At 34.0% G+C, this 22,693-nt stretch overlaps 1 protein-coding gene across 1 annotated transcript in view; it reads left to right on the forward strand.

Moving 5' to 3' along the window:
- Nucleotides 1-14,098, forward strand: part of LOC131853188 (uncharacterized) — a 30,171-nt gene extending 16,073 nt beyond the window's left edge. The window contains exon 2 of the mRNA XM_059204015.1: nt 13,703-14,098. Within this exon, the coding sequence (XP_059059998.1) occupies nt 13,703-14,098 (396 nt within the window). The remainder of the gene's footprint in view (nt 1-13,702) is intronic.
- The last annotated feature ends 8,595 nt before the right edge of the window (nt 14,099-22,693 follow it).

Here is a 22,693-nt window from a genome sequence, read left to right on the forward strand (position 1 = left end):
TGAACAAGTACTATGAACGTCACAAAATATTTTATTGAAACCGTAGTAGCATCCATTCGTTACTCTAAAATTTTGTTACCTGACCTTTCAACCGAAATACAGTTTACAAAGCAAAGTGCTTTACGGCTAAAATAAATTGTATAGCATAACAGTTAAATTAAGATTTCCTTTTTTTTTTATATAACTTTTGTACATTATTTTGCATGCTGTCTTCGCCTACAAATGATTGTACAATTAGACCGTAACCCATCACATGTAATTAAATTAATAGTATAAATGTAACAATTGTTGGTGATGCTAAATAAAAAAAAAATATATAGTGGTACGAATGCAATAAGAAAGTGCATTAGCCGGCATAAGCCGTGGTACAATGCTAACGCGACCTCGAGATCCCCAGCGCTAACAGTGCATGGAGTACACCCCGGAGTTAGCTGGTAGGAGGCCGATACTACCCATCTTCAATCTTTAGAAAGTTATTAAATAATTATGGAATATAAAGAAATAATACATATAAATTATTTACCATAATATTTAATTTATATACTTCTCCATTCGAAATGACAAGAAGTTTTGTGTTAATAACATAACAGTTTTATATTTATACAATAACAAATTCGTTAAACCTACGATATTTTTATGCAGTTGACGTACATTATTGTTATATATTATGTATAAACAATCGTATAAATTGAAAATGTCACACAGATGTGTTAATGGGAATGGTCGTGGGTCTTCAGAAGGATTTTCCCCAGGTAAATATATCAGACAGAGGTACCAACATGTGCATGTATAGCTGGGGCCAGGATAGAATGCTGACATGGCCGGCGACTTCCGGTACTAAAAGAACGTGGAGAACACCCTGGGCTTTTTAGCCGGTAAGAGACCAGCAGTTGCGGCATAGATCCCCCGATGCGGGCGGGTCTTCATGAGGATTTTCCCCATGTAAAAAAAGGTATCAGACAGAGGTACCAACATGTGCAGGTGTAACTGCCGGGTAGAATCCTCCAAATAAAGATGGGTGACACTGCATGTTATCAACTCACCCGGCCGGCCAGCGGTGGTTCTGGGCCAGACGGATAAGGTCTGCCTCGGTGTCACTGTTAGGCAAATTGTAACATCTCGGCTGGAGTTGTACAAAAATGGAAATTAAATAAATATTATAATATTAAAGTAAATTAAAAAAGGCACGGACGAATATGTCTGTGGAAAAATGTATTTAAATAAAAAAAAATAAAAAAAACTGCCGGGTAGAAAGCTTGCGCAACTCGTGACCCCCGGCACTAAGAGAGCGTGGTGGAAACCCTGGGGTTTTTTGCGTCTAGCTCCTCCGGGGGCGAACGGGTAAAAAAGGTATCATACAGAGTTTTTTAACAGATATTTAGAGTAAATCTATTAATGTCAAAAAAAGAAATTTCATCCACACAAGTTTCATAAAGTAAATGAGGCTTTAAACTCGTTCGAAGTTACAACAAACAAAAACAATAAATCACAAAAATATTTAATTACAATAAAGAACTTTAGTTTGTAACTAGTAAACATATCTATCGTGACATTAAAAATCCATTTGTAATAACCAACGAACGATTTGTCTTATCTTAATGGTGGAACTTCTGGCCCATTCCTTATGTGTGCTTGTTGAGTATACCTTCCAGTGCAAGCGAACACGATGCGAGTAATAAGCTACCTGTTCTGTAAGCATCACTTACGAATTTTTTTTTCGGGATACTCTAATGCTGTTGGCCGCAGCTGGCCATTACAGCTTCATCGAACGATAGGGGGCGAGTGCAGATGGCCCTCCAAACCTGCGGAAGGACTTATGGAACGGCTGAAGGCCATCTCCCGCATAACGGATACGATTTTAATCTCAGGTGATCGTAATATTGATCCCCGTTTGAATTGCACGGGGGATCGATCAGAGGGGACTTACGAATGCGAAAGCGGAATCCGCAGTGAGAGTATACATTGGGTTTCTCTAAAACTCGTTAGGGACTGCAGAGACATATGCTCGAGAGCGGGATGGTACTAAAACAGGCACTAGAATTTTTTTAGAAATATTGACAAACTCGATATCTCAGTATAAACTTTATATTTGTAAATGGATACGAGGGCTTTGAATGAAGATATATGTGAAATGAGTTAATAAAACGCTTACAGAATACCAATTCTGTTTCTAAAGAGTCCATAGACGCGCCTCTGTGAGACCGTATTTCATTGAACAACGTATAATGATAGTTACATCATTGTTCATATACTACTCCTTGTTAGACATACACGAAAAGAGCAATACACTTCGTAAAAAGGCGGATAACCATAATTACATGACACGAAATGGACATAAATTAGTATTACATATTATATTATATGTGGTATTACTAAGATTACGACTTGCAAAAACAATTATTTGCAAAACGAGGTAATTACTTAAAAATAAAAATGTACTATAAACTACCAAATAAAACAATGGAATTGACATAAACAGAAATCATATTTCGAACAACATCCTTTTTACAACGTGACGGAATATCTGAATTCCAATGTATAATTATGACATTTTCCATTAAGTGACTTTTATGTATGTTATATATTATTTAATTTATTATTTTGAATGCTTAAAATTGTAATTGTGACATAATTATCTTAAAAAAATGTAATTACTATTGACGTGCTATTGTGTAACGAGATTTGTTACATTTATGAATAAAACAATATGACATAAAGACTGTTACGTATAAAGTATTATATATATATATATATATATATAAGTACATGTAGGTAAGTATAAGCTGTATAAATGTATAATATGAAAACGACAAACACTAAAATTTAACCTAAATTATATTCAAATAGTGTGAAAGATACGAAACTATATTTTTTTTAATTGGAAATCTTTTCCATGTATTACACTTAATACTACACTACACTTTTTAGTACTAAAAAATATTGAGTTATATCATAGGACTTCAAAGAGGTCGCTTAGCTGTAAAGAGTATAAAACGGATATAAATATTTTATATGAAAAGATATGGCCTTTAAAATTTTACAACATCAGTATTTTTCTTTGTATATAAAAGTCTCAGATTCGATTATCGTTCCGATTAGTATTATCGTATATGAATCGGTATCCTCAGATGTTAGTTATATTTGTATACTAGCTATTTCCCGCGACTTTGTCCGTGTGGAAAATTAAAATCGTTAAAATTTACAAAATAAAAGTAGCCTAGGTACTACTTATAATATTAGCTATCTGCGAGTGTAAAATCATTACAATAGAATAGAATAGAATAGAAAATCATTTATTCAAATAAACTTAATTTAAGCACTTTTGAATAGTCATAACAATTTGTTTTTTATCTACCACTCGTTCGGAAAGCTGTCTCATCACAAGAAGAACGAGCAAGAAACTTGTGTGTTGCTCTTTTAAATAATCCTTGTAAGTTTACATTTACAAGTCGAAACGTGTGAATACAAACTACCAACAATTAATTTTTTGGGTCAAATATAATCATACAATAAGATTAAATCAGTCGTAGTGATAAGAGCAGACCAGTCCCTACAAGCAGCACTCGTTCACGAGTATGACGGATGAGCCAGCCATCACTGCGCAGTCGTTTTAGAGATTAGTAAGAACAAATAGATAGACAGAGGGACTAAAATTATTCTAATTAAATTTGAAGTACCGTATATATTTTCATATTCATTTAGTGACAGTTAATTTGATATTACGAAAAGAAACTTTAATGTTATATATTTGTATAGATGACACATGATATGCTGTCTCGTATTAACTTGAGTATCAGGTACAATACAATTGCACTGTACATTCATCATAGTACATCTTTTTCATTTAGAAATGTGTGTAACTTTCCAAGCGACAATCTACTAGACGTCTTTTTTAACAGATGTTAAAGTATTCAAACCAATTTCTTATTGTAAACACATAGGTATGTATTAGAGATGTGTCAACTCGAGTTTACTCGAGTTACGGTGAATTCGAGTTGAATTCTGCCAACTCGAGTTGGAAGAATTCAGCTGGTAAATGAACAACTCAAGTGAAAGAGCGGGAGCATGATTCTGTCGTCGAACCGATAATGACATGAAATTTTCCGATCATTTGATATCATACAATTTTCACTATTGGTGAACACACAAATGTTTCAATATTGGTTTGAGGTCGTTATCATTATTTTTCCGCATACATATTTGTCCGGTTATGTTATCATTCCATAGGTTCTTCCGCGGGTTTGAAGTGCCATTTCTACACGCCCCCTATGGTTCGGTGAAGCTTTCAAGGCTAGGTGCGGCCAAAAACATTAGACTTGTTCGAAAAATTTAAAAAAAAACGGTTTTTTCCAGGTACCTCGAGTCAACTCGAATTACCTGAATTTCAACTCGAGTCATGTTTATTACGAGTTAGCACATCTCTAGTATGTATCACGTGAGTCACGTGGTTCAAAAAATCGCTTCGCTCGGTCTCTTTAGTGTAGCGCCGTCCTATTACAATGTTGTTTTTCATCGGTGCCTACTTTAATTTACGTTTCCTTCCCAGTATCTTTGAATAAGGCTTTACTTTAAAAATATTCAAGTAACTCGGATAAGTACAGACTTAGTTTTAAGTTGGTAGTGGTTAAAGGAACTTTTATCGCAGATAAGTTGTAACAGGTATAATACGGTCTCTGTGGTTCAGCGGTTTAGCACATCGCTTTACTTCCGATGGTCGCGGGTTCATGAGTATGATTGTTTTTATCAGTTTGGGTGTTTTCTATGTGTACGTATGGATTTTCAAAAAATATATTTAAGTATAATATTTATATCACTTGTCTAGTACTCATAACTAAAAAAATGTAATTAAGAATATTTTAAATAAAATTTCTCATTTATAATCTTTATTATTTTCATGTAATGAAATAATAACGTTTATTCGAATTTTTTTTTTATTCGAATATACGTAAAAAAAATAAGTATGACTATTCAAAAGTGCTTAAACTTTTGAATAGTCATACTTATTTTTTTTAATTTACTGCTCATTCGGAAAGCAGTCTTATCATAAAGAGAACCAGCAAGAAACTTGCGTGTTGCTCTTTTAATTAATTGTTGTAACTTTACATTTTTAAGTTAAAATATGTGAATATAAACTATCAACCAGCACTTTAATAATAATAGCACTAATTCATTAGAGTCAAAATAATAAATACACAATCGACTGATTAAGCAACTAAATAAGATTAAATTAGTCGTAGAGTAGAACAGAGCAGTCTTAACATGCAGCACTCGTTTTCAAATATTATGGAAAGTTTTAGAAATTTAAGTATTTTATTTTTGATTATTGGGATTTTCGGCTATTATCAGGTACACCTGTAACACTGCGACCTGCGAGGATCTATTGTAGTTACCCTTTTTCAAAAACAAGAATTGAAGGTTGTTCTTAGGAGCGACCGTTTTTATCTCCTCAGGATAGAGTACGCTTCTAAAGGAGACATTTCATTTATGCATGAGTGGGCTACAACCACATAGGATGTGCAGTGGCATTTCCTCTTCTGCTTGGCAAAATCTACAGATTGTTGTTAAACTAATGCCTAAATAAATTTACGTAACGTTTTTTCTTATTAATATGTTTGGGCTATACATCGTCATCATCTCAGCCTGGAAGACGTCCACTGCTGAACAAAGGTCTCCCCAAAGATCGCCACAACGATCGGTCCTGCGCTGCTCGCATCTAATGCCTTGCAGCGATCTTGACCAGATGGTCGGTCCACCTTGCTGGAGGCCTTCCCACGCTGCATCTTCCGATCTGCGGTTGCCACTCGAGGACTTTACTGCCCCAGTGGCCATCTATTGGGCTATTACCTGTATCTGTAGCATTGCGACCTGCATAGATCTATTCTGCTGGACCGTCAGGGGCAAGAATTAAAGGATATTCTTAGGAGCGAAGGTTTTTATCTCCTCAATATAGGGCGTGTACTTTTCAAAAGTGTTATATTTGTTGTTATATATTTTTAAACGATGGGAGTACCCCACCCAATCCTGCCGAAGTATTCAGACGGTTTATTAAATCTGCAACATTTTTGCGGTTGATCCCTTTAACTTTTAATTAGTTACCGGCCGATGTTATTTGAGAGCCATTATGTGCGGCACTCACCTCCAATAATTAAAAGCCGTTTCAGCAATAATGTGACAGTAATTCATTAACGTTTCTGTCTGTTTGTCCCGTTATTGCAATTATAAATATAACTGTGTGTAATACTATTAATATTTAATATTATACGTCCCCCAGTGTTCAAATTCGATCGTAGTTCATATAGTTTTTAACAAAAGAATTTCTACAACTTTATAGAAATTATTTTGTTAAATATCAGTGTATGTTTTTGTTTTATTTATTACATAACCCAGTAAGGCCTCGGAGAGAGCCTGGAGATCTGTAGTACAGGTTTCGACTTAGTTCAGACACCAGACTCTCACAAGGAATAGTTTGTAAGTTTAAATATATACTTTTGTTCCTTTGTTTAATATTTATTATGTATTTATATTAAGAAAGTTCATAATTATAATTTTTAATGATATAGTTATAGAGTACATGTCCAATTAATGCTGGCAACACCTAAGATATCATTCCGCTGAGTAGATATTCAATTCAATTCAATTACGTCAGCGTCAAATCTATCCAACAATAAAAGTATTTTCAAAAATGTTTCAGTAGTATCGGAGAGTACTCAGAACTTCTATAGTGTCAAACTCGTTGGCTTTACCTCTAGATTAAGAAAAGTATAAAGGATTATAATAAGGCTGTACAGGGTACATAAAGGCTATATACATTATGATATCGAATTTTGTTGATTACTAATTAATAATTCTTATGTAGAAATAGAACTGACCCGTCAAATACTGTTGTGCCACATAAATTAAAGTACTAATATTGCTATAAAAAGGTATAAGGCTCAGTGGTAGGTTTATAATAATAAAGTCTAGGTATTTTCAATGCCCCATCATAAGAATATTGTCCAAACAAAACAGCCTTGTCACTTAGGGGTATAAAAAATAGGGGTTGGTGATAGAAATGTGAAAATTACTAATGTATTTATTTTTATACTTTACTAACTTTGTAACCCGAGAATTATTACCACTACATAGTATAAAATAAAATCGCTGTCGCTGTCTGTCCGTCCCTATGTACGCTTAAATCTTTAGAACTACGCAACGGATTTTGAAGCGGTTTTTTTAATAGATAGAGATATTCAAGAAGAAGGTTTATAAGGTTTATATATATATTGACGACCTCGGTGGTCTAGCGGTCTAGCACACCGCTTTACGTCCGATGGTCGCGGGTTCGATTCTTCGCACGGCACAAACTTTTCTATTCATGAGTATGATTGTTTGTATCGGTCTAGATGTTTTCTATGTATAATATGTATGTATTTACGAAAAAAAATATCTATGTACTTGTATCAGTTATCTAGTGTCCGTAACACAAGTTTTAGATAGCTTAACTTGGGACTAGATGGCGCTGTGTGAATTGTCCTGAGATTATTATTATTATTATTATTATATAATACATGTACATCCGGGCGAAGCAGGAGCAGTTTTATATTTCATGAGTATGAGTGTGTGTGTCGGTCTGGGTGTTATCTATGTATAATATGTATGTAATTACAAAAAAAAATATGTACTTGTATCAGTTGTCTAGTACCCATAACACAAGCTTTAGCTAGCTTAACTTGGGTCTAGATGGCGCTATGTGAATTGTCCTGAGATTATTATGATTATGATTATATATAAAATTATTTACTAACTGTTTAATTTAAATTTAGACTAAACCAATGGATTGCAGGATTTAATAGCACAATCTGAATAGATCCATAAAAGATCCAATCACTGCAGCTCAGTCCCACATGTTCAAAGGAATATGCAGCCAATAAAGGGGAATAAAATTGCAATACAGGCAACGGATGATGTACCGCCCTGTTTTCCTGTCTCCTCTTCGGACATACATCTCCTTTGTTATATATGGCTTCAGAGCTTCACTCATTTTTATGGCGTAACCATGGGAATAACTCAACGAAAGTTACAGGCTACGTTTGTGTAAATCATTTTGTTATTTCGCAAACTTGTGAGAAAACTGTGTGTTCAAAATCTACTCTGTACCATCGTAAGCACAGATTATTATATTAGAGTCCGTTAGTTTCTGTTCCCGCGCTTTTCCTTACTTTCGAGGTTCGATTCCTCGCACGGTGGACATCCTTATTTGTATTAATAATATAAGTATATAAACACTCATAGTGTTTGTAATTATCTGAATATTTTTATGTACATATGATGATTCATGATTAATGAATGTATTGACAAAAAGAAATGTATTTAACTATATTAGTTGTTTATTACCCATAACACAAGCTCTTATCTTAGCTTTAGACTAGATGGCGCTATTATTGTTCAGAGCGCGTATGAATTGTTCAGAGTTATTACTAGAATTCGTAATGTAGATTTAAAAGATGTAAAGAGCAAGAAATTTGTTTATTACTTATGATAAACAAACAAACAAAATCTCTCTATCTCATTACAGAAAAATTTTGGTTGTTTGTTTACATTAAAACACGAGAGAGTATCTGTGGCCAACCTTGACTTACACTATCAAAGTTTGCACATTGCCAGGTAACGAACCCGCGACCATCGAAAGTAGAGCATATCGACGGTTAAATAAAAAAATGGCAGTATTCAAAATGTAATTTTTTTTTAAAAGACAAGCATTTAAAGGTTTTTTTTTTAATTATTTATAGAATAGAATAGAAAATCATTTATTCAAATAATCTTACATTGAAGCACTTTTGAATAGTCATTACATTTTTTTTTAATCTACCGCTCGTTCGGAAAGCTGTCTCATCACAAGAAGAACGAGCAAGAAACTTGCGTGTTGCTCTTTTAAATAATTTTATTCTTACTTACAATTTAAGTTTAAGTGTATGAATACAAACTACCGATTAGACTAATTCAATTAAATAATAAAATAGAAAAAACAAACAAACAAAACACAACAACTGGTTAAACAATTAAATTGGTTTTTCTTTTAAAGTTTTAAATTTATACAGAAGTATAGTATATCATTTTAAAAGTATTTAGATAATGATTAAGACGGCGTGGTTAATTTAATTGACTTATATGTCATTTTTCTATTTAATTGACGATATCGCTTTAAACCTAAGCTAAATCGCTACCCTTCCGAGGCCGTCAAAATATTTCCCTACTATAAGTAAGTACTTAGTAGATGGTAACTTTTTATTGTTCACTAGCTGTTCCCGCGACTTCGTCCGCGTGGAATTTAACTTTGTTTTTCTAAAATAAAAGTAGCCTAAGTTACTCCTTATTACATCAGCTACCTGCCAATAAAATTCCGTAAAAATTCGTCCAGCCCTTTTAGAGATGAAGACAGACAGACAGACAGACAAAAATGTTGGCGTATGTACCGTTCATACGCATGTAGTAAAAAACGGTTATTTCAATATTACATACCGACACTTGCAATTTTATTTATATGTATAGGTATAGAATTAGATGGTAATTTTTTTATTGTTCATTATCTAGCCCGGAGGTACGGCGCTGGAGAGTAGAGATGATCGCTTTTCCAATTTCACTTATCTATCGTCCGGTTTGTTGCCTCGTCCGATCTCCGCGGAAATGTAATTATATAATACAATATAACAAAATTACGGCCAAGCTTAACAAGTATTTTACAAGATGTGAACTTGAAATTTAATACTACTTATGATAAAAATCATAATACAAATATTATTATATTATGAAATAATATTTATAGTCTGTTTTTTAATCCCGGAGACTAAACTGACAGGTGTAAGTGTCAAATTTTCAAATATTGTTACCATCTACAGCGGAATAGAATAGAAAAGAATAGAAAATCATTTATTCAAATAAACTTACATTGAAGCACTTTTGAATAGTCATTACATTTTTTTAATCTACCGCTCGTTCGGAAAGCTGTCTCATCACAAGAAGAACGAGTAAGAAACTTGCGTGTTGCTCTTTTAAATAATTTTATTATTACTTTACATTTTTAAGTTTAAGTGTGTGAATACAAACCACCAATTAGCACTAATTCAATTAAATACTCAAATAGAAAAAATATTGAATATATAACCATATTGGTTATATATTCAATATTTTTTTCTATTTGAGTAGTGATGTCCCTGCGTTACCGATTTGTTTAATCGGAAACTTTTATTTTAACACTAGCTGAGCTCGCATCTTCATCCGCATGGAATAATAACCTTAGATAGAATAAACACCCACAACATTTTTTTTAAATTTTACTAGTATATTTCCATTACTATCGTTGTATTACATAAAGTAAAAATATTTTTTGTCCTTTCCGTTCAAATAGTAATTTTTATAGTATTAAGCTACAAACCAACATTTTTTTTCTTTCAAACAACTAATTATTTTAGATAGCTGTATGTCAAATATACCTAAACACCATGCAATAAAAACAAGTAAATACTACGAACAAATAAAGGAATTAATGAAACATGGCTATGTGATCAATTTATATGCGGTCGATATATTTCAATGATATTAATAAACGCGAAAATTCGTGAGTATGAATGGATGTTTGTTACTACTCTTTCACGCAAAAATTACTGAACGGATTTTGATGAAACTTTACGGTAATAATAATAATAATAATCTCAAGACAATTCACACAGCGCCATCTAGTCCCAAGTTAAGCTAGCTAAAGCTTGTGTTATGGGTACTAGATAACTGATACAACTAAATAGATAATTTTTTTTTCGTAAATACATACATATTATACATAGAAAATACCCAGACCGATACAAACAATCATACTCATGAATACAAATGTTTGTGCCGTGCGAGGAATCGAACCCGCGACCATCGGATGTAAAGCGGTGTGCTAGACCGCTAGACCACGAGGCCGTCATATATGTAGCTTATACATCAGAATAACAAGGTATAAATTTCACGCGCATGAAATCGCGGGCAAAACTAATATTATCATATACGTAAAATTTTATAATAGCTCCAATTAACATTCGCAACACGGAAAAAAGATAGAATAGAGACAAGGATGGGAAGCAACATAATGATTCTTCTCACAAGTAAGTTTATAAGTCATCAAAGTTGATACGGTGTTTCGATGACGTCATAATTGCGGCAGCTAGTGTAGACAGAGGAGTCAGGTCACGTACTTATATAAAAGTAATTTACACCGTTCGCATGGTAACTCCATCTAACTTAGCGAAAGTTGGTTGATTAGGCGCGTGACACGACTACGCGCGCGTTGCCTAATTGTTTCGCCAATGTGCACCCAGCTTTAGATCGAGCTTCGCCCTTTGCTTGCCTTGTTTTATTGACTTGCAAGGGTAAGTTCGGGACCTGGATTGTTTGAAACCGTAGCCTTACGGAGGTGAATCAAGAATCGAGATCTGTTTGAATGGAATCAGTGAACTAAATAAATCTGTAATTAGTTTAAAACACATATATATATATTTTATTAGATAATAATGGTATAGTGCAGCCGCCTGTACGAACGGTTTACGCTGTGCAGGTGGCAGGCAGTGGAGGACGATAAGATGAGCATGAGGTCAGGTCAGTTAGTACATGGTGACAAATTCAGCAGGAATTTATCACCATGGCTTCCAGTGGGAACCACGTGGAGGTCAACCTAACATGGTACATTGCTAGCAATGGGGTCATCAATCCATATTACTAACAATCCCCTTTCCCCTCATATATATGTATTTACCGTTGGCTTCACTGACTTCAGTCCGACGGAACTTTACAGTTTATATCAGTTATTTCATATTGTGGTATTTTATTTCTCCTGATGACTTTGAAGTGTATTTTGGAAGTAACAGCTAAAGTAAATGGGGACTATTGACCGTGTTGCTAAAACCTTTTTTGTATAATCAATTATAATATCTCAGGACAATTTTCACAGCGCCACCTAGTATGGGACTAAGCAGAGCTTGTATTATAGGTAGCAGTTCAAAGTCATCAGGAGAAATAAAATACCACAATATGAAATAATATAACAGTACACATTTTTTTTAGACTAGTCTAATGCTGTTGAGCCGCAACTGGCCTTTACAGCTTCAATGGACGATAGGGGGCGAGTGCAGATGGCACTCCAAACCCGCGGAAGGACTTATGGACTGAAGGGCCAACTCCCGCCTGACGGATTCGACTTTAGTCGGGCCATCGGACCACTACGGGCTCGAACCTCTGCTCAGGCCATCGTAATTTCGGTAACCGTTTGAATTGGACGGGGAATCGATTGGAGAGGAATTAAATTATAAAATAAAATTTAAAAAAAAACTGCTACAGTTTATAAGTAACTCAAAAACGAAAACATATCGCGTTATAGCAATTGAATTGCGCCATCTAGTGACAAATATAGAAAAACTAAATTTACAAAAGAAGATTAAAGCCCCCTCTCATATTGCTTGTTACACCTGTTATGATTTGTTGGTTAATTAGTTTGTGAATATTAAATTAAACTTTAACTCGCGTTTGTAATTACTCGCAGCAATCCGCGTCTGACGATGTGTTGATTAGTTATTCATTTATCTACTGCGGCTAATATTATAATTAGATATACGTGCAGATATCTGAAACTTAATTATGTAACGCTGTTATTAACAATTCATAATTGTAACAGATTAAAGAACGATAAGTAATCTTAATTTTTGGACTTTCATGTTTAATATACATTATTTATATTGTAAACTGGGTTTAACAATGAATAATTTTAAGGTAAATTAAGGTATTTACCTCTCTCGACGATTCGAATAGTTTCTCACTAGCCGTGGTCACGAGCTCACAGGAGTAACAGAAATGTCAATGCCATTAGTTTTCTATATTTACCATAAATATTTATTATTTACCATAAAATTTGTGTTTACAATATAAAGAAATAATATTTATTTAAATAAACTTAATATAAGCATTTTTCAAATAATGCTACACGCGTTACTTTATTCAAATTGTAAAGTCAACTTTCGACCTTGAACCAACCAGTGGAAAAAACACTGCTAAATTCCTAGTGACCAAACTTACTGTTCTTCCTACCATCCTCCACTGATGTCCCCCCAACATATATGTAGATAACATTAGCACACCGGCTTGCACACCATTCCATTAACACCCATTACCAAAAAAATCAAAATCAATAAAACTGACAATAACATTAACACACTACGTTAAAAAAATAGTAAAAATAAAAATAATCATAAAAGTGATAGTGGACAAACTGTGTAAATAAACTTCACCTCCTATTTCCGAACTAGAGTTAAAAAAAACATACGCGTATGCGATACAAAATAAAACGCCAATAGCCAACAATAGCGTACTATTCCGCCGGCAGGAAAACATCACAGGAACTGTCAAAACATATTTTGTCAAAGCACAAATATGTATTTATTCCTTTTTGCGGGCACTTCGATGTCATTGTGAAAAATGATAACGGTATTTGGGTTTTTGTTTTGAATGCCATCAAACGCTTTGTTGCAACGCTTCTGTCTCCATACGGAATTTTGAACTTTGTTTCTTTTGTTTTACAGTCGCAATTGAAATCATAAGTCTTCTTATTCTCTATGTCAAATTCTTTAATACGTATCAGTAATAAATATATATTACTATATCACCCTATTGCTAATAACTCTCAATTAACATGTAACAGATCAAAATTGATAGGTTTACAATATTGGACCACATCAAAAACATCCACGTTCGAGGTAGTTTTAAGGTGACTCCCATACAGGAGAAGATTTTAGAGAGCCGCCTAAAGTGGTACGGTGATATCATGTGGCAACCATTAGACCACATGACAAGAACAGTGCTTAACATAAGTACCCAGCCCAGAAGACGCGGCAGACCTCGTCTCACATGGATGTCCGTTATTGACAGGGATATAAAAAGCGCCAAAATAACATCCCAAACGACCCAGGACAGAACGTCCTGGCGAAGACTGACCAGACGGGCCGACCCCAAAATAAATGGGACCAAGGCTAGGCAAAAGAAAAAGAATTCAAACGGGAATCCAAATTACGGCCTGAGGCGAGTTTCGAACCCCTAGCAGTGCCCTCAGAGTAAAGTCGTATCCGTCAGGTAGCAGTTAGCCTTCAGGTCTCCCGCGGATTTGGAGTGCCATCTGCACTCACCCTCTATCGTTCGCTGAAACTGTAAAGGCCTCTCTGTGAAGCCTGTGAAGACACCGTAAGACTTCTGGACTTTTGGGAGGTGCTTGGCTCTCTACTTTAGTAGTCTCAGCTCTATACGTACAGTGGCTAAGAAGAGAGGCTGATTGCGTAAAATGATGTCTACATTTACATTTACGACTGTAATGGCCAACTCAAGCCAGCAAAAAAAATAGTGTGACTGAAGCAGGAACACAACTACTAATAAAAATCTTTAATAATTGTAATGAATGTGTATATACCCCAAAAGAGCTCACAGCAAAGAAGAAACAATTAGTCAAAAGTGACATATAAAAAAAAACGAAGTTTATACAAAGAATGGTAGACAAGCTACCAGCAACAAATAGCATTAGAACAGGACCAAAAAATGGATTGATGAAATTTAACAACTGCAATGACAAGTTAAATTGTACTGTTCAGAATTGCAACCATTAAATAGTCCTTGCATATCCGCAAAACTAGGTTTTAAACTATTTCAAATTATAACATTACCAAAACAAAGTCGAAACTGCTATCTAGTCGCTTATATCTTTTAAATTACGCTGCAATAAAGACTTTAATGCAGTTTTCAACAATATACAACAAGATAGAGTGGTTCATAAGGAAGGTTTATATGTATAATGCATGCGTGTTATAGTATTGTATAAGTCGAGAAATTCAATGATTTGTAATGCATCCCTGCGAATCCAGAACAGATCGTTAGATAATCTAATATAGGAAGTAGACAAGAGGTAGACGAATAAATACATCAGACATGTAAATATTTTTTAAATATTAGGTCTATTCCCGATGCTGTTCGATTGGAATACGCTATAATGTCTTTTATAGATAAGCTTTATCAATCAAAAATAATCTGAACACAAGTTCCGGGAACAGCTCGAAGTTGCTCTGTCACACGATAAACCCGGCACCCCAACGCCGAATCCATAGAATACTAAGAAATGCGACTCTCTTATTAAAAAAACACATATAAGTGAGTACACATATAAGTTTTCACACACAATAGGAAATACATTTTATGAAATAATTCAAATATTTTTCATTTTATCTATTACGAAAGTTTGTGAGTATGGATAGATGTTTGTTACTCTTTCACGCAAAAACTACCGAACGGATTATGATGAAACTTTACAGTATTATAGGTTATACATCAAAATAACACATAGACTATAATTTTAGAAATATAATGATAAATGTCATGTAAGAACCGCCGTCTTAAACTAGGGCTCTTGGGCACACAGGACTACGGGGCCCTCTTGGAAAGTAAAAAAAAAAGCTCATTAGGCATAACAACAATAACATTACTTATTTGTTAAAAAAGTGTAGTGTGCCCGACAAAAATCTTTTGAGAATAAATGTTATTTCTTCGGGGGCCCTCTGAAAATGGGTGCCCTGGGCACGGGCCCCACGTGCCCTTATGGTAAAGATGGTATTGCATGTAAGTATAATGCAGACGATATTACGCGGGTCAGCTAGTTACCAATAGATTTGTAATTAATTAAATAACATTTAAATTCCATAAATTTTCAAAACTAAATGTCAAAGGAGATTTAGAAGTTTCACTTTTCATAGAAATTATTCAGAATCATCGACAGTGACGTGCCATGAGTACGTGTACTCTCCAAGAAACCACACCGCTAATATTAATGAGTATTTTCTGAGTAATCTCCTAATTTAGAAAGTGAACATCTTTCCAATATTTATGAACTCCATTTAAATAGCTCTCTCGTTTCTAATTAACATAATGCGTACCTACACCCAAATCAAAATCTGACATCCCGAAACGCAAGCGAAACTCAACGAAACTTTGGTAAAATTATTAAATTTACATCCCTTTTTCAATTCGGTAGGAAATTTAATAAATTACATTACATGCAAAAACAACGATCATTCAAAACAACAATTTTTATTTTTCAATTAAATATTATACAACGGCATTGCTTTTTTATTAAAAAGCGATGCTGTACATAATACACACATAATGCTGTACATAATGCACATAATACACTTAACAGCGTATTTGTTATTACAAATACGCTGTTATGTGTATTATGTGCTGTATATTTATGTATTTTTGACGACCTCGGTGGTCTAGTGGTCTAGCACACCGCTTTACGACCGATGGTCGCGGGTTCGATTCCTCGCACGGCACAAACATTTGTATTCATGAGTATGATTGTTTGTATCGGTCTGGGTGTTTTCTATGTATAATATGTATGTATTTACAAAAAAAAAAACTATGTATATGTATCAGTTATCTAGTACCCATAACACAAGCTTTAGCTAACTTAACTTGGGTCTAGATGGCGCTGTGTGAATTGTCCTGAGATTATTATTATTATTATATTTAATGAATCCTATATTTTTTTTAATTTCTATGATATTTTTAGTAATATAGCTTATAATTAAGAATAACACACAAGCTATAATTTAGAAAGATATTATGTAAATTGGTTAAGTAAGTGTGATGCAGACGAAGTCGTACGGGTCAGATAGTTATATGTATGTATTTATTACGTGTTATGTATTATTGTGTTATTCAATTATCATATAAATAATAATAATACATATATATACATACATAATAACAATAGATTATATAATATATACAAACAGCGTTATTTAGCCCTGAGCTTGTGTTATGGGTACCAGACAAATGATACAAATACTTTTTTTAAATCCATAATATACATATACAGAAAGCACCCAGAACGATACAAATAATCATACTCATTAATACAAATGTTTGTACTGCGCGAGGAATCAATGCCGCAATCATGAACTTGACTTGCATGATAGACATAGATAAAGTATTATTTTTGAAAAGTAAATTATTTTTTAATTAACCCACTTGTTTCTATTATTAACAACCGTCTCCACTGAATAACAAAAAGTTCTTTGTTAAGATACAGTGTAGGGTGCTATGATATTAACTGCTCTCTAAATATATTAAGAGTTCTTAGAGAATGGCAACATTCACAACAATGTTTTTATAGAAAAACTTGAAATCCATAGCACTGACAATATTATCTGATTACACTAATGAGTGCGTAGCGATTTCTATGTTGATTATCGCATGCCTATTACTTGTTATACTGTAATTATTATATAAAAAAAAACATCTATTCAAAAGAGCAACACACAAGTTTCTTGCTCATTCTTCTTGTGATGAATCTGCATTCCGAATGAGTGGTAGAATCAAAACATGACTATTCAACAGTGCTTGTAATGAGTTTATTTGAATAAAGATTATTTCTATTTCTATTTCTATTTGTGACACTCCTGGTGTTTCAGGCGTCTATGGGCTACGGTAACCGTTTACCATCAGATGGTATGTTTGATTGCTACCTTCGTGGTATAAAAAAATATCATACAAAACTAGGTGCACAGATAAAATAATTTAACAGAATTAAAAAGCACATTAATTTAATAGATTTATTTGTAAGCGCTTTTAACGTGTACTCTCCATCAGATTAAATATGATAATGAGTTAACGTGACGTTCATTAATAAGTTAATGAATCAACAATATTTATAATTAACTAACAGAAATGTCGCTGTAAACATTTTGTATAACACTGAAACTATGCAGAAATAATATGAACTACATATAATAAATTATTAATAATGAATGAATGAAAAATTTTTAATTCTCCGCAGAAAAGAAAATGAAATTAATATATATATAACTCTTTTAATCCAATCAAAATTCATTTATTCGTGTCGGACACTTCAGCCGATATGAACGTAATTTTTTTTTTGTATTAATATTTTTCACGACCGTCCAGTTCAATATACAGATTCAATTGAAAAGAACTAGTAAGAAACTCAACGAAATTTCTTTTTAAAAGCCTATTCATCCACATTGTCTACTTATATTTACATAATACTGAAACTGTACTGAAATAATATGAAATATAATAAATTATTACGACTGAATGAATGGATATAAAATCTTTTTTTAATACAAAATCTACTCGCAGAAAATAATGTTTATATACTGTTAGGTATAAAATAAATATATAAAAAAGTATTACATATTTATGTGGATAAGGGCAGAAAGACCGAAAAAGAGATGGACTGTGTGAAAGATGATATGGTAGTAAATAACGAGATGACTGCAAACAGGGATGAATGGAAGAGAAAAATATATTACGTTGACGCAAATAAATGGGATAAGGAAGAAGCAGATATGATGTTATATATAGTTATACATCATATCTGCTACTTCCTATATTCCTTATTGTATAAACATACAATGATGAGCAAGACTAAGAAGTAATAATGGGCGGCCTTATCGCTGAAAAGCGATTTTATCTTATTTCGACTTGCATATAGCGACATCCTGTGTATGTTTAGATAAATGTAAGCTATATCCTTCACATCAAAAATTTAATTAATATTCGTTCAGCCTTTTAGTCACTAAAAGGTAGTGTAGAAAGCAGTCATCCCTTTGCATTTAAAATATAGCCATGAATATAGATTTACTCATAATTTACTAGCTTCTGTTATCTGGCATCGCACTTGCAATTCCCCTAGTGCTCATGGGCGGCGGCAATCACTTACCATCAGATGGGCCGCAAGTTCGTTTGTCCCCTATGCTATAAAAAGTATATTTTCATCCCCACACTGATTTAGCATTTCAATTTATAATATTCTACACAAGATTTGTAAGCAAAAAGTAATATCCAACATCTTATATATCTGAAGCATCTCGTGTGTTATAATTTTGTGACAGCTCTAGCATTGAAATATGTAAAAGCTGATTAAAAATATTATTTTTCACAATGCAGACATATCATTACATTTATTTATTTACATATGTTTTACGGCCTCGTTGGTGTAGTGGTTTAGCATACCGCTTTATTTCCGATGATCGCGGCTTCGATTCCTTACACTGTACAAACATTTGTATTCATGCGTTTGTTTGTATCGGTGTGGGTGTTTTCTATGTGTAGTTAAGCTAGCTAAAGCTTATGTTATGGGTACTAGATAACTGATACAAATACATAGATATTTTTTCGTAAATACATATATACTATACATAAAGAACAGCCAGACCGATACAAACAATCATACTTATGAATATAAATATTTGTGCCGTAAATCGAATCCGCAACCATCGCACGTAAGGCAATGTACTAAACCACTAGACCATTGAGGCCGTAAAATATACCAAATAACAGTGTGTGTACAATAAACGAATAAATAATAAAGATATTTATATATTTGAAAAATTTACTTTGTTAAATTTATATCTGGCCGTAATTGATAGACAACTTGAATTTTATATTTAGAAATATCTTCTATTGTTCGCGAATTTTTCCTATTGACATGTTGTGAGTGAGCCTTGTTACTTTTATATATATATACCAAATATATATATTTTATCATTTACCATCAGATGAGGTAAGACCAAGCGCAATTTCATTATTAATAAAACAAAAAAAAAATAAACTACTTTTATATTTCGCTATATTTACTGCCGCTGCACATTCAACCTCTCCATTATACAATAGAAACAGGACATTGTCGATTATATCCGTACTAAGAGTAACCTGACATTGAGGGTGACGCAGCTGGAGTCGAGCCATAACGCGAGTTTCAAGTCGTTTTTGGCCCGGGTCCCCACCAACATGCTGCCCACCTTCATGAAGGAGAACTACTGGCCAAAGGGTGTGGTGTATCGGCGCTACCGTGGCAGATTGCCGCTGTCAGTGCCGTGATCACACATACAATTTTATATTATCACTAGCTTTTGCGTGGCTTCACTCGCATTAATTTATCCCCTTAGGGGTGGAATTTATCAAAATCCTTTCTTAGGGGATGCCTACGTCATAGTAGATTTATGCATGCAAAGTCTCAGCCCGATCGGTTTAAAATTGACAAAGTTTCATACAAACTTTCATCCTCTATTTTATTCCCTTCCCTTATAATTCTACCCATTATCAAAATCCCTTGGGGGAATTAATGAAAATTAATGAAAATCCTTTCCTAGCGGATGCCTACGTCATAACATCTACCTGCATGCCAAATTTCAGCCCGATCCGTCCAGTGGTTTGGGCTGTGCGTTGATAGATCACAACGTCAGTCACCTTTGAGTTATATACATATAGATATGTATGTTAGTGTATATGGTATTTATAATATTAGACTACTAGTAGCCTGAAATAAATAAATAATATTATATGCCGTACGTTCTCTAGTACCACCGTAGTATAATACCTCAATGGTTTTTCAAATATTTTCATGAAGACTGGGGTGTGATCACAATATGGGCTGATCGTACGGGGTTCCTCAACACGTAACAATATTGATACGCCAGTCTATTGGAAAATGTTCACGTTCTTCAAGGAAATTGGATTTTCGACTGTCACACACGATCTGTAGGTATATGAGGGTAATATAATAATAATATCTGCTTATACGACGCGTCGTGTCGTCTGCGTTTAGTTAAACTACATTTTTTTTATTTATTTATTTATTTAAACTTTTTATACAATAGACGGGCTTAATGCTAATAACATTCTCTACCAGCCAATCTTAGGGAGTGAAGAGATACTCGAAGTTTGCTGAATAAAATTATATAATATATTAAACAGTTATAAATATAAGAGTATACATATATATAATACATAACACACATATATATACATTTATATAAATATATATTATAAACAAACTACGCATATAAATAAGATGATGTTAATAATAATAATAATATCTCAGGACAATTCACACAACGCCATCTAGTCCCAAGCTAAGCAGAGCTTGTGTACTAGACAACTAATATAAATACATAGATACATGTTTTGCAAATACATAAACAATATACACAGAAAACACCCAGGCGGATACAAACAATCATACTAATGAATACACGGAGCGACCTTACTATTCCGAGGATTGTGTACGTCGTGTGGCCACTGCTACGCACTCCAGGATTACGTGAGCGACATTTCTGCAGCTTCAAAACAGCCCCAACAGATGTGTATTTATATTTTTTTTATACAAACAGGCATACGGCCCATCTGATGGTAAATGGCGCCTGAAACACCAGGAGTGTAACGTGCGCGTTGCCGACCCTTAAGAAACCTTAATATCTCTTTGACTTACTAAATAACAAGTCTTGATCATACCTAGCTGGAATTTCGAATTTCGAATCCGTGGTGTTTAGATTAACAGTGGTTTCTAACAATAATAGTTCCGACGGGTCGGTTGTCACACCGCTTTACTACCGATGGTCGCGGGTCAAACCCGAACAATATAAACAATCATATACCTGGCGAGGAATCATACCCTTGACCATCGGTAGTAAAGCAGTGTTTTTACCTACTAGACCACCAAGGTGATGATGCAGGTGATAACTTACGGCACAGAGACGTGGTCGCTAACTATGGGCCCCATGAACAAGCTCAGAGTCACTCAGAGGGCAATGGAGAGGGATATGCTCGGAGTAACTCTGCCTGATCGAATCAGAAATGAGGAGATCCGCAGAAGAACCAGAGTGACCGACATAGCCCGAAGAATTGCGACTCTGAAGTGGCAATGGACGGAGCACATAGCTCGTAGGACAGATGGCCGTTGGGACAGTAAAGTCCTCGAGTGGCGACTACGGACCGGAAGACGCATCGTGGGAATGCCTCCAGTAAGGTGTATCGACCATCTGGTCAAGATCGCTGGAAGGCATTGGATGCGACCAGCGCAGGACCGATCGTCGTGGAGATCTTTGGGAGAGGCCTATGTCCAGCAGTGGACGTCTTCCGGGCTGCGATGATGATGATGATGATGAGACCACCAAGGGCGTCAAATTAATTTCCACATATTGTTATTTATTTACATATCGTTAGATTTTTTATTGGTTGAGTATCACGTGCCGAATATTCAATTCAATATTCAATTCGGCCGAATTGAATATTGATCAACCGTATCCACTCAATACAATGTTATTTATGAAACCTTCAAATTTCTTTAACAGGTCTACACTGAGAAAAGGTCCAATACTTTATTTTCTCAGCTATGAAAATATTTCAGTATTTACCTACCATAGATAATGATATTTTTTACTTTTATTACGATTTCAGACTTAGCAATTATTTATTGGCAATATTTTTTTATTGAAAAATATATTGAAATATGAAAATGAGGTTTTTTTTTCTTCTCTGCTATTTCGGGTTCAATCTGCGACTACGTTAATATTTATTTAAATCATACAAAAATAATTGGAGTGTGTTTAAACCGATTTTAAAAATGAAGGTTATTTTCTAAAACCGTCTGTATTTTTATGTATAGGTTACGAGATTTTAGTAAATTAATTATGATTCATTTTGCAAACAAATATATACTTCTTCCGTTTCATACTAATTTTATTACTACTAGCTTTGTTTTGTGTAACAAAACGTTTTTTTATAGGAAAATGCAAAAATTGTGCAGCGACCTCTAAATATTTTGAAATTATCTATTATCTAAAAAAAT

This window comes from Achroia grisella, unplaced genomic scaffold (assembly GCF_030625045.1).
Source record: "Achroia grisella isolate CSIRO2021 unplaced genomic scaffold, CSIRO_AGI_Agris_v1 utg900, whole genome shotgun sequence".
Classification (NCBI taxonomy): Eukaryota; Metazoa; Arthropoda; class Insecta; order Lepidoptera; family Pyralidae; genus Achroia; species Achroia grisella.